At 41.1% G+C, this 12,046-nt stretch overlaps 2 protein-coding genes across 5 annotated transcripts in view; one reads left to right on the top strand and one right to left on the bottom strand.

The window, feature by feature from the left end:
- The window catches only part of LOC122802412 (SET domain-containing protein 4-like), a 233,681-nt gene extending 231,883 nt beyond the window's left edge, over positions 1-1,798 (bottom strand). Inside the window, exon 1 of the mRNA XM_044072034.1 lies at positions 1,749-1,798. The gene's annotated coding sequence lies outside the window, so the exon portion shown is untranslated. The remainder of the gene's footprint in view (positions 1-1,748) is intronic.
- The window catches only part of CBR1 (carbonyl reductase 1), a 162,202-nt gene continuing 150,861 nt past the window's right edge, over positions 706-12,046 (top strand). Inside the window, exons 1-2 of one of the 4 annotated variants that reach the window (XM_044071552.1) lie at positions 706-1,457; positions 1,782-2,083. In XM_044071552.1, the coding sequence (XP_043927487.1) occupies positions 1,789-2,083 (295 nt within the window). In that variant the 5' untranslated portion in view covers positions 706-1,457; positions 1,782-1,788. Of the gene's footprint in view, positions 1,486-1,539; positions 1,667-1,781; positions 2,084-12,046 lie in introns of those variants that run through there. The other 3 variants (XM_044071551.1, XM_044071550.1, XM_044071553.1) reach the window with 3 other exon arrangements.

Below are 12,046 nucleotides of genomic sequence, written 5' to 3'. Positions count from 1 at the left end.
AAGTTTAAAAGGCATGATCTGCCTTTGACAAAGCCAAACTGGGTTGGATCCAAAGTCTGCAAGTTCCCTATGTCTTTATTTATGAGTTCCATTATGATCCTCTCCATGGCTTTGCAGATAAGGCTTGTCAAGCTAATGGGACAGTAATTTCCAGGGTCGGTGGAGGCACCGCCCTTGTGAAGTGGGACCACAGTCGCCGTGCGCCACTCCTTGGGTACGTATCCTGAGGTGAGGCTAAGATTAAACAGCTAGAAGTAGACCCATATATATATATATATATATATATATATATATATATATACACACATATATAGATATATACATATATACACACACACATATATATGTAGTGCAAAACCTATTTACTCTACCAACTTCCTAAAATTACAAGAGCAATAATTAAAACCTGCCCCCGATTTGTTTTTATATTTGCCTCACCATTACCTTTGACTATGTCAAGGGGTACAAGTGACAGTTACCATACAGCACTGCCAAGCTCATATTCTTAGTTTGTTCCTAACAAAACCCTAGCCGCCTGTAGGCCTCCACCTACTGGTAGAAAGCAAATAAATAGACCACCTCTCATGTTTCACAGAATTGTCAGATCAACTTCACCCACTCGCTTTCTCCACTCAGCCCTGCTTCTCTAGTGTCCTCGGTCACCGAGACTTATTACGGGACTCCTCAGAAAAAAAAAATAATTCAAAACCTCTCATTTTAACTAGCAACTAAATAAACAATTTATTTAATACTTCAAGTGTGCCTAATTTCGAATACAACCCTTATGACTAGTAATTATGGAGCTAAATACATTTGTGAGCCTAGACCAAGGAGAATGAAGAAAAACTAAAATGGAAACAACGTGTTTCAGTACAACCCAAACCCAGTAGACATTTCAGTACTACTATGTGTGCCGTCACAAAAGTGGTATATGGAAGTGACGTGCTTATCGTGCAAATTAGACTTTAGAAAAGCAATTTTGTTCTCAGACTAATGCCAAATGCCTCATGGGATTACATACTTCTCTGATAACTGAGTACTTCGTAACTTAGTCCAGCCCCGTATTATATGTGGTAAAAGAGCAGCAAGATCCAGCATAATAAAAAGGAACCGTGGTAACAGCAGAAAACTACTACAGATTAGTTTGTGTGTCTTAATTTTATAAAAGGAAGTGAACATGAACTTTTAAATGATCATAGGCAACTTTTCTACCTGACGTTTACTATTCCTTCTCTACACATTACATCCGATAAGTCATAAAGGTGCACTATAGCAGTAAGGCAGCCAATCGACTCACCACAAAACGATTATAGAGACTTAGTTAGACCCTTTCAAACGCCATCCCGTAGTGTTGTGAAAAAACAAACTGACGGCTATGAACTCTGTTGGTGGCTCTCCAGAAGAGGGCGGAGTGCGACATCTGACCTTATTAGCACACGAGTGGTTTAGTTAAAGTGGCAAGTATAGCAGTCAGGTTTGTATTATGTAAGCTTTCTCGTGTATGTTAGGTGAGATCCTAATGATATACTTCTCAACTGCTACGATTTATTTACGCACAGTACTATGATTTTTGGCCTCAGATTTTGCCTTAATTCTGTTATTTTACTGATTTTTGTCATAAATATAGACCTGTTCGATTATACATAATTACAATCATTAAAATAAGGTCAGAGAGATTCACTGTCTTAACTATATGGATTATAGTATCTAAAGATATTCTACTTCAGAAATAAGAAAGTGTCGTTTACCGTGTCGCGTATTCCTCCTTTTCCTTGTTTCAGGATAAAGATGGCTGCATCTTCCAGTACCCGAGTGGCTGTTGTAACTGGTTCTAACAAGGGAATTGGGTTCGCTGTTGTCCGTGCTCTGTGTAAACACTTCGTTGGTGATGTATATTTGACAGCCCGAAATCCCGATCGGGGGGCGTCGGCTGTGACTGTTCTGCAGTCTGAGGGTTTAAACCCACTTTTTCACCAGCTGGATATCACGGATATGCAGAGCATTCGAAATATCAGAGACTTTCTATCCAGCAAATACGGGGGACTTGATGTCTTGATAAATAACGCCGGTATAGCCTTTAAAGGTATTCTTATTTATTCTAGTAGTTACAGAACGAGATTGATAATGGCATATATACGTAGGTTAACGTGGCAATACGTTTAGTTTGCAATGCATGCCTGAATTGCCCCTGACTTTGGCTCAAATTTTTAGCTCACTCCCTTTTAATCTCTCCTACACACACCTCTCAATTGTATCTCATTTGGGGGTCTTAAAAAGTTAATGTTCCTCGAATTTCCACATTGAAAGGGTCTGTCACCCATTCAGTTTTAGCATTGTTTTTATTGATATCTATGGCAAATTGAACTATAATTTATTAATTTATTATATGTACTATTCTGTAAGTAAAAATATCACATTTGAACCATTCTGTGAGCTTCCTAGTTTAAGTTGTTTGTAAGTTATCGGTAGGTGCACCACATTTTGCCCATTTTTATACATTATGAGAGGTAGTGTTCCTCATTTAGGAGATGGGAGGTTGAGCGGTATGCTCCAAAAACTGGTGCCATTTGTAGAAAAGGTGGTCATTTACACTTATTAAATAATGGTAATAATCAGAGTTATGAACTTATTTTACTTCAGAGATATATATTAGCCTCAGATTAATAATGCTGATATTTTAAGTGTCTGAATATTTCTGGATTTGTCCCTGATTGATTGAGAGCTATGTTGCGATGTGTCTTGTAACACCCTTTTAGATACTTGAATCTGGTTGTTATGGATTCATACATAGTAACAATTTTGCATTCAATGCTATTACCCTTACATTTACAGAGTTGCAGTATTATTGTGCACTTTGGTGCCTAACTGATGACATCATGCTAAACTCTGGTAGTGGCCTCCTTACATGTGCCCTATTTATAGACCTGACAAAGACAGTTTACCTCATTGACTCCTATATTCTCTAAATCAGTCAAGATGCTGCTCCCTTGTTAAAAATTTCTTCACTGACAGACACTTCAGAGTTAAAAACAGGATCCTGTCAATCAGAATCTGCACCTTTTACCAAAGGTGTACCACAAGGATCCATTCTTGCACCCCTCCTCTACTCCATATTTATTAACCAACTTACTTGTGATCTCCCCAATCTCCCACTTATCTTCTATGATGATGACATGGTCATCTACAGATCAGATAATTCTCACAGCAACATTCAATGCCAACTCCAATCAGACTTACATGAGCTCCACCAATGGCTCAAAACCATAAACTTATTTCTCATCCCCACCTAGACCAAAGTTAAAGCTTTTTTGGAACTCCACAGAAAATTCACCAAGCATATGACTCTTTAACTGTCTTTGACCTATACAACCATGTCATAGAGACAACCTCCACCTTCAGATACATAGCATTATGGCTTGATCAGTCACTACACTTCTAGTGACAGCTAAAATAAGCTCCCTCCTCTCTTGGGCCAAAAAGATCTCCCCTTTTCTATTCCAACCAGCCAGAGCAGCCATTGCCAAAGGAGTTTTCCTTTTTCAACTTAAATATGTGCTCCCAATTTTTGCTTCTGCTTCCAAGAAAAACATTGCCACGTCCCAGACTGTCTCTAAGAGCATTTACTGATTCATTACACGCTCGCATTTCTGTGAGCCATCACTGTATCACAGTAGAAGCTAGATGACTATCCGTAAAACAAAGATCTAGCCTACTTTTAGGATTTCAGTTCTACAGACTATTCCGGCTGCACACATTTACATCCCTTGCAGCTAGACCGCACACATTTACACCCCTTGCAGCTAGACTACATGAAAAAGCCTCCTTGTATAACCTGAGACGCTACTCCAACCCTCATTACACCTGGAATCAAACTCCACAGCACTACACATGCTTTCTCAAGCACCTACTCTTTGACAAGCTCCCCCCATTGACATTAAGGAAAATCAAGAGCTATTCCAAATTCAGAATGCAACTCAAAAAGCATTTCTTCATTCAAGCCGAATGCTCCTACTTCACCATAGGACGTATCACCTAATCTGTCTCCTTTCATTGTCTATTCTCCTCTCTCTGAAGATTGACTTGCTTTAGAAACTAATAATGTTGTACATTATACTCTGATTTACATTGCAATGTGCTTGTTCACTTGAATGTATATACACTTTTTTTTCTACATAATTTGTCTGAACTGTTCTGTTATTGTTTATATTTCTATTTTTTTGTTGTTGTTAAATGCTTTGTATTTTTCCCTGGCTGAGCCTGAAATTGGTCAATATTGATCAGTGCACTCCCAAGTAAACAAATATAAATTACATTTCCCATATTTGCTTTGTTACCAGATAGTTTGACAGCTCTGCCTGTGCAGGATTTGGAGCGCCATCTGGAGGAGATGCAGGTGTAGAGTTCAGCCTAGGATTTCTTAAAGGAGAACTTGAGACCAAAAGTCAAGTTTTTACTTCTGTGTAATCCGAGACTAATCATTTCACATACAGAAACAATTTAATAATTATGTTTGCCTTTCTTTCCTGCATCTGTCTCATCTGTTACATCTAGGGTTGCCACCCCTCCGTTTTTTTCCTGAACTATCTGGAAATCAAATTGATTCTCTTGTAGTCCGGAAAGCACTGTATAAACTCTGGTATTCTGTTTCAAAAAGGGAAACAGATTATCGGAGTTTGTAAATCGGCTGATTTTACTATGCTTTTTTACAGAAAAGCATAGTAAATCAGCCAAAAACAGGCAGCAGGAACAGAAAGAGGGTGTTCCCTGCCCGGTGATGTCGCAGTGATGTCATGAAATGGGTGGGAGAAAGGGCAGGGTGGGTATGGATACTGGTGATGTGAGGGGTGTGGCCTTACTCTGGTTTTAGCCATAACAAAAGGTGGCAACCCTAGTTACGTCACAACAGCTACTAAGAGTGGCACAGTAATTGTTAGGTCACTTATCCCAACAACAGAGCCATTAAGAAAACAATGACTTTTAAATGTGCCTCATCACCTATAGTTTGCCAGCATCACACCTCTGATAAATAGTGTAGCCTAGAGTCTGAACAAAGTCAGGGCTTTCAAGCTTAGTTTTCAGATGCAATTGTCTTTACTGTACTAAAATTCAGTGCCACAAAGAAATAAAGCAAATATGTTGATCTAACTTCTTACTTTCTGTCAGTATATGGTTTTGTATTTTTTCCTACACTGTAATTTCTGCAAAGCTGCATGTTTCTTCTGGAGTTGGGGAAAGAAGATTATATCAAAGACTTTAATTCTAGCTACAATATTTAAAACTGCGAATGCAACAGAAACCATTTCAGCCCAAGTAATACCTATTAATCACAGGTGTCAGATTTCTCACACTTGAACACAGAACTACCATTGATGTCCTTGCATTCACCGCTGCAGTATTCCTTACTAATGGGATTGCCTGCCGTGAAGCCCTCTGTCTGGCCAATTTACAAAAGATTTCCATTGCTTTAAGGTATGCTGAACATCACCTGCTTACTCCTTTTGTAAGGTAAGGCATAAAGCTGACGTTCAGGTGTACCATCCCCACAACTTTTTTGCTGCCAGTCCGAATGCTGTTTTAACCGTTGGTTTGTTGCATGTATCTGTTTTTCTGTTTATTGGCTTTTCTGTGCTTGCTCCTATTTGCTGAAGTCCTCATAGTTGCAGATAAGTACCCAGTTGGGTTTTTGGTTACTTTTTCTGTTTGGTTTAGTACTGTTTGGAGTTGATGTCATCCAAGAAGGGTAAATGCCAGTGTGGGAGACTGATTCTCCATAAAGACTGTCACGATAAGTGTCATTTTTTGCCTTGGTGCTGTTCACGACCATACGTCTTGTTCAATTTGTCAGGAGTTTGTCCCCAGAACTCTTCATAGTAGGCTTTCTTCCCTTTCCTTGTACCTTGAGAACCAGCGGCTTAAGCTTCTTGCTGCGGGTACTGTGAATGGAACTTTCTGCCCCAAGGGTAGGCCGTCTGGGAAGAAGAGGGTGCATAAGGTAAGGCCAGAATCTTCCGCTGTCCAGCCTCTGCCAGGTGTTTCTCCTGAGGTTATTATGCACCCAGAGGCTCTCCCGGTTGTTTTGTCAGATTATTCTACCTCGTATGGGTTGGAGGCCAGTGAGAATTTAGCAGACAGCACATCCGACTAGGCTTTGCAGGCGTCGGTCTTGGGCATTCAGAGGGAACCATAGTTAACTATTTCCGAGGGGTCTAATGGGGTTCCACAGTTTCTCTTTCGGGAAGAGGTTCCTACTGCAGTTGGGGAATGCTGTCCTGAGTCTGGGCCTTTTCCGGTTTCCAGGACAGCTGTCCCTTTGAAGAAAAAACAGAAAACTAACCATGTCTTTTCTGCTCCTAGGGATCCACAAAGTGAGTGGTAGTCCTTTACTCAGGGGTTATTTAATGCTTTGCTGTCACTGTGGCCTCCTCAAGGGGTTTTATTTCCTGCTCCTCCTTGGTCTGCCTCTTCCCTTAAAAGGCCCAGCGAATTCCATTCTTCTGAGGTGGATTCTGATGATGACTCCCTTGCTTATTCTGCCCAGATTCCTTCTCCTGTATCCTATGGGTCTGAGGAGGAGGATTTTCATACTCTTGATAATCCCTCTAGGGAAATTTCCTTTGGAGACACTATCTCTAGGATGATGGACTTTTTTAAGTGGGATTGTGGCCACGTTTTTTATATCAATACGAGATACTATGAGTTACTGCAAATGGAATCTTCTAAACATGCAGTCATTCCTCCTGTCTTGCCTGCTTTTATTAGATGTTTTTTCCATTGCCTCTAAAGCGCCAGATTCTCTGCCCCCTGCTCCCAGGAAGTCTGATATGTTTTTCAGGGTGCTGAGGATTGTTCCTTTTCATTTAAATGTCCTGCTGCTGACCCCTCTGTTTGTCTGTAGCCTCTGATGAGCTGTCGCAATTGCTTCCTTCGTCTAAGTTACTGACAAGGACAATAGGACCATGGATAGGCTGGGTAAAAAGGTTTATACTTCCTCTAACCTGGCTTTTAGGGCTGTCAATTATCAGACTTATATTTCTAGGTGTGTCTTGGCTCTTCTTTCTCAGGCTTGTCAGGTTCTTTCTGATCTTCCAGACTCTGAGGGTAAATCTTCTGCTCTTTCCTTGCTTGGGACTTCCTCTCAGGTAGTTAGTCATTCTATCAAGTGTAGTTATGATGCTGCAGATGCTTCTTCTTAGACTTCACCCTTTGCCTGATGATATTAAGGCTAAGTTGCTGGATGCTCCTTTGGATAATACTTTTGTTTGGTGAAGTGGCTTCTGGTTTATTTAAGTCTCTTCAGGACAAGGGGGAGGCTTTACATGAGCTTAAGCATGTCTTTGTTTCTCCTGTGCCTAAATAACAGAACTTCCCTTCTAACCCAGCCTTTGTTCATAGGCAGTCTCGCCCTCCTTCTAAAGGTAAAAAGGCTAGTAACCTGCTAAAGCCACTCAGGGATTCTTAAGCCTTCCTTTCCTGACAAACTAGGTACTGACTATCCAACCTTACCCAGCCACATTCCTTGGGTCTCTTTGCCTCCTGTCCCATCTGAACACCTTTCCGAAGGTGCCTTCCTTTCGGATGTTGTCCCTTCAGTCCCTTTTTCCTCTCTTGCTCCCTCAGGCCTTTCTGGTGTATCTGGACCTCAAGGATGCTTATCTCCATATTCAGTCCATCCTCTTTTCAGGAGATTTTTGCATTTCTCTGTTGCTTCCTGGCATTTTCAGTTCTGTGCTTTGCCCTTTGGCCTTTCTACTGCCCCAAGGGTGGCTCGCTCCTGTGATTGCCTTTTGCAGGCGTCACGGGATCCGAATCTTTCCTTATTTAGATGATCTGCTGATTCAGGTATCTTCTCCAGAGGTCCTTTTGCAAAATCTTCATTTTTCTTCAGAGCATGGGGTTCACAATAAACTTCCAACAAGTCTTCCCTGACCCCTTCTCAAGATCATGTCTTTCTGGGTTGCAGGTTTCAAACGGTGCCAGTGCTGACATACCTTCCTCCTCAAAAGGCATTAACTTTCATTTCTTTCTTTCAAACTCTTCTTCCCCTGGCCTTCACTACAGCCAGGGAGTTTCTGAGAGCTTTGGGGTTCATGGCTTCCACCATTTTATTGCTTCCTCTGACCAGCCTCCACATGAGGAAGTTCCAGTGGTTTCTGAGGTTGGTGTGGCTTCAGCATGTGCATCCTCTAGACTTTTCTGTTCCTCTTCTCCTGTGTCTCAAGGTCGAACTTCTGTGGTGGCTTCAGCCGTTGTCTCTGAATCCAAGGCTCCCGTTTCAGCCTCAGTTTCCCTCTCAGGATCTGTTCACAAACGCTTCAGATGTGGGATGGGGAGCAACATTTGGCTCCCTGAAGATTCAGGGAGTGTGGTCGCCTCGTCAGCAGAAGAAGCACATCAACATCAAAGAGATTAGGGTTCTTCTACTGGCTCTTCAGGCCTTTCATCCTCTCTTCTCTGCAGGATCTATCAAGGTATTCATGCAACAATACCACAGTCATGTGGTATATCAACATATGGGGGTATGAGATCCCACCGTCTTTGCCGGCTGGCATTTCTGGTATGGGATCTGGCTATCCAGTATTGTGACTCTTCAGGCAGTTTACATTCCTTCAGATTGGAACATTGTGGCAGACAATCTGAAGAGGTCCTTCACTCAGTCCCATGAATGAATGCTTCACAGGGATGTTTCTGGACATTGTTCACCAGTGGGGTGCTCCTTTCCCCTTTGAACAAACAACTTCCTCTGCTTTGTGCCAGAGTCCGAGGTCCTCTGGTCTGGAAGGTGGACACCTTCTTATTTTCTCGGAAGGGGGTGTTTCTTTATGCATTCCCTCCCTTTCCTCTCATTCCGAGAGTCCTTTTCAAGATTCAATGGGATGCTCCCAAAATCTTGTGGGTGACTCCCTTTTGGCTGTGACAGCACTGGTTCCCTCTACTTCTGCATCTCGCCAGAGGCAATCATTACAAGTTACCTCACAGGGTGGATCTTCTCACAGAAGACAAGGGGTCTCTCATCCATCCCCACCTGTCCATGCTTCGAGACTGTGGGTGATGGAGTTTTGATTCCTCATAGACACATTTTTTCTGAGGACATGCTGCAGGAGGCCAGGAAACCTATTATTAAGAAATCCTACTTATCTAAATGGAAGAGGTTTTCTATTTGGTGTCATTCTCATGATCTGGACCCTTCTTCTTTGGATGTTCCTTTGGTTCTTTCTTACTTGTGTGAGTTGCTCAATACTGGTGTGGCCTATTCTATTAAGGCCCACTTACCAGCTCTTTCTTCCTGTCTGCCTCGTTAGCTTCTAGACTTGAGGCTAAGCAGTTTCTTAAAGGCATCCTTAATATTAGACCTCCCAGGAAGCCTGTTCCTCCTCCCTGGGATCTTAATTTTGTTCTGGAAAAATTGACCCAGGCTCCTTTTGAGCCTGCTGTTTCAGCTTCCATGCAACATTGTTCTTGGAAGACTGTTCTTTTGTTGTCTCTTACTTCTGCCAGACGGGTGTCTGAGTTGCAAGCCCTTATGGCTTGTCCACCTTTTTTGATATTTCATGAGGACAGGGTGTCCTTGCATACTAATCCTTTTATGCCCAAGGTGTTTAATGAGTTGTCACTTAATCAGTCTATTAATTTGCCTACCTTTTTTCCCTCTCCACATTCTGACAGTGAGAGGGTGCTTCATACCTTAGATGTGTATAGACAGCTCGGATTTTATTCGGATAAAACTAAATCTATCGGGAAGTCTGATCTGTTTGTTTCTTTTTCTTCTAGGCCTTTAGGTTTGGCTGTTTCCAAGCAAACTGTTTCCACTTGGATTTCAAAGGCTATTTCCTTTTATTACACTTTTCATGCCAAAGCCTTCCTTCTGTTAAGGCTTATTCCTCTAGAGCTGTGGCTTCTTCTGGTGCTTTTTTCAAAGGCTTACATGGTAATTCTATTCTTGAAGCTGCCACCTGGACTTCTCTGCATACCTTTACCAAACATTACCAGTTGTATGGTATCTCCAGAGCCAGAGCTGGTTTTGCTGCTGCCATTCTTCATGGCTTCTTGGAGGGCTCTGCTGCTTCCTTCTCCCAGGTTGCTTCTTGAGGTTTTGCACTCTCCCATTAGTAAGGAATACTGCAGTGGTGAATGTAAGGACAATAGTACAGTTGTGTAAAATCTTACCATAATGGTAGATGTCCTTGCCTTCACCGCTGCCCTCCCTCCACCCCTTCTGGTCTTTTTCCCTTCCTGGCTTTGCACATTCTCCTTGGTTTTCCGTGGACTGCTGTTCCTACTGGAGCAATCTATTCTAAAGATGGTACACCTGAACGTCACCTGTATGCCCTACCTTACGCAAGGAGTAAGGAGGTGACGTTCAGCATAGCTTAAAGCAATGGAAATCTTTTGTAAACTGGTCAGACAGAGGGCTTCACAGCAGGGGAATCCCATTAGTAAGGAATACTGCAGCGGTGAGGGCAAGAACATCTACCATTATGGTAAGATTTTATACAACTGTACTGTCTTTTCAAAGTAACAATTAACTCTGCTACATTTTCAAGCTTGTTATTCAAACATTCCTTAAAATGCTACAAAATTTCTTTTCTTATACACTAGGGTTTTTCCACCAAAGAAGTGTATCCTGAATTTACTATAATATTTAGGTACTGATTTTTCTTTTCATCTGTTTAAGTGCTAGCAAACGTCAAGAGGTGGATGTGACAGCCCGCGCAGTTGCATCTATTTGCAAGAAATTGTTAGGAAATTGTATATAGGTCTTCTCCAAGCTGAAGCATGTATGCCGTGGTGGAGTCCTTAAGATGGTTTCATTTGGTAGTGTGATGGTACCACTAGGCCTGACAGAAGATGACTGACACATGTTCAGATCTAATTGGGGATGAGGAGATGTGGGATGGGGTACAGGTGGGGGCTAGGTTAGTAAGGACCAGGTCAAGGATATTGGAGCCTCTAGCTGGTAGTTTACAATATGTTGTAGCTCATTCCTTAGCATATCCATTTTTAGAACTGTAAGCATGCCTGTCGAACTACTCTAGCAAGAAGGAATATGGTTTGATATTTAATCCTGTAATGGCATTAAGATAATGTGTATGTTCTTTGGGGAATATTGATGGGACTCCTTTGATAGCAATTAAATAATAATTGGATTTGTTAAGCTATTTGGATCTCCAGGAGCTTCATGTTGGGGTCATAGATAATTTGATGTGAGGTAAAGTTATTTCTGACAAGTACAGTGTATAGAGTCTAAATAGGAAGCAATTAAAGCCATTTCTGGTGAAAATGAAACTAAAAAAAGGAAATGTTGAGTCTTGAAGTTGATATTGGGAACTGTGTCAGTATGAGTGAAATATTTAGAAATATACATTTTTTAGCTGACTAATATTGTCTTAAACTTTTGTGTAGAAGATCTTATAAAATATTAAGAGTTGTTAATGTTTATTTTAAAAGAACAGGAAACATTACTTCAGATAGTGGATTAATGTAGTAGAGCAGGCTGGTTGTAGAATTAATTTAGACTGGGAAGAAATAAAGCGCATGGATTGTAAAGTGGAGCTTTAGGGGGAAAAGTGTTTAATAATCTTCGTTTAAGGAAAGATTGGGTATTTTAAAGGGGAATGCAGCTGTTATTCAAGTTCCAACCAAGTTCAAATGTCTTTTTTTTTTAAATCTTCCTATCCAGTGTGTGCCAAGTTAAATGATCTAAACATAAAGAACAAGTAAAGAAATTAATCATGTGAACTGTTCAGAATGTGCAGTTTCCATGGTGTTTGTATTGACAAATGAAGGAAGTATCAGATTGTATGGAAATCATAACTTTATTTATTTTCTTTGTTTACATTTGTTTACTGGGAAAGTCCGACTGGGCCAGAAGAAGCCCATTTTCAGCAAATGCCCGGGGAGAAAAGCTCCACAGAAATAAAAGCAAAACTAATTAGTACAATAGTACACATACAGTGAGATGCAGAATACACATCATCTAGTTAGTCTGTACAAAGCAGTATACAGTACAGTTTCCTAATAGATACAGATTCAAAAAGAAAAAGACATA

The sequence above is a fragment of the Protopterus annectens genome, chromosome 5.part0 (genome assembly GCF_019279795.1).
Source record: "Protopterus annectens isolate FY-2018-M chromosome 5.part0, PAN1.0, whole genome shotgun sequence".
Classification (NCBI taxonomy): Eukaryota; Metazoa; Chordata; order Ceratodontiformes; family Protopteridae; genus Protopterus; species Protopterus annectens.
This window is presented reverse-complemented; position numbering and strand designations above follow the sequence as displayed.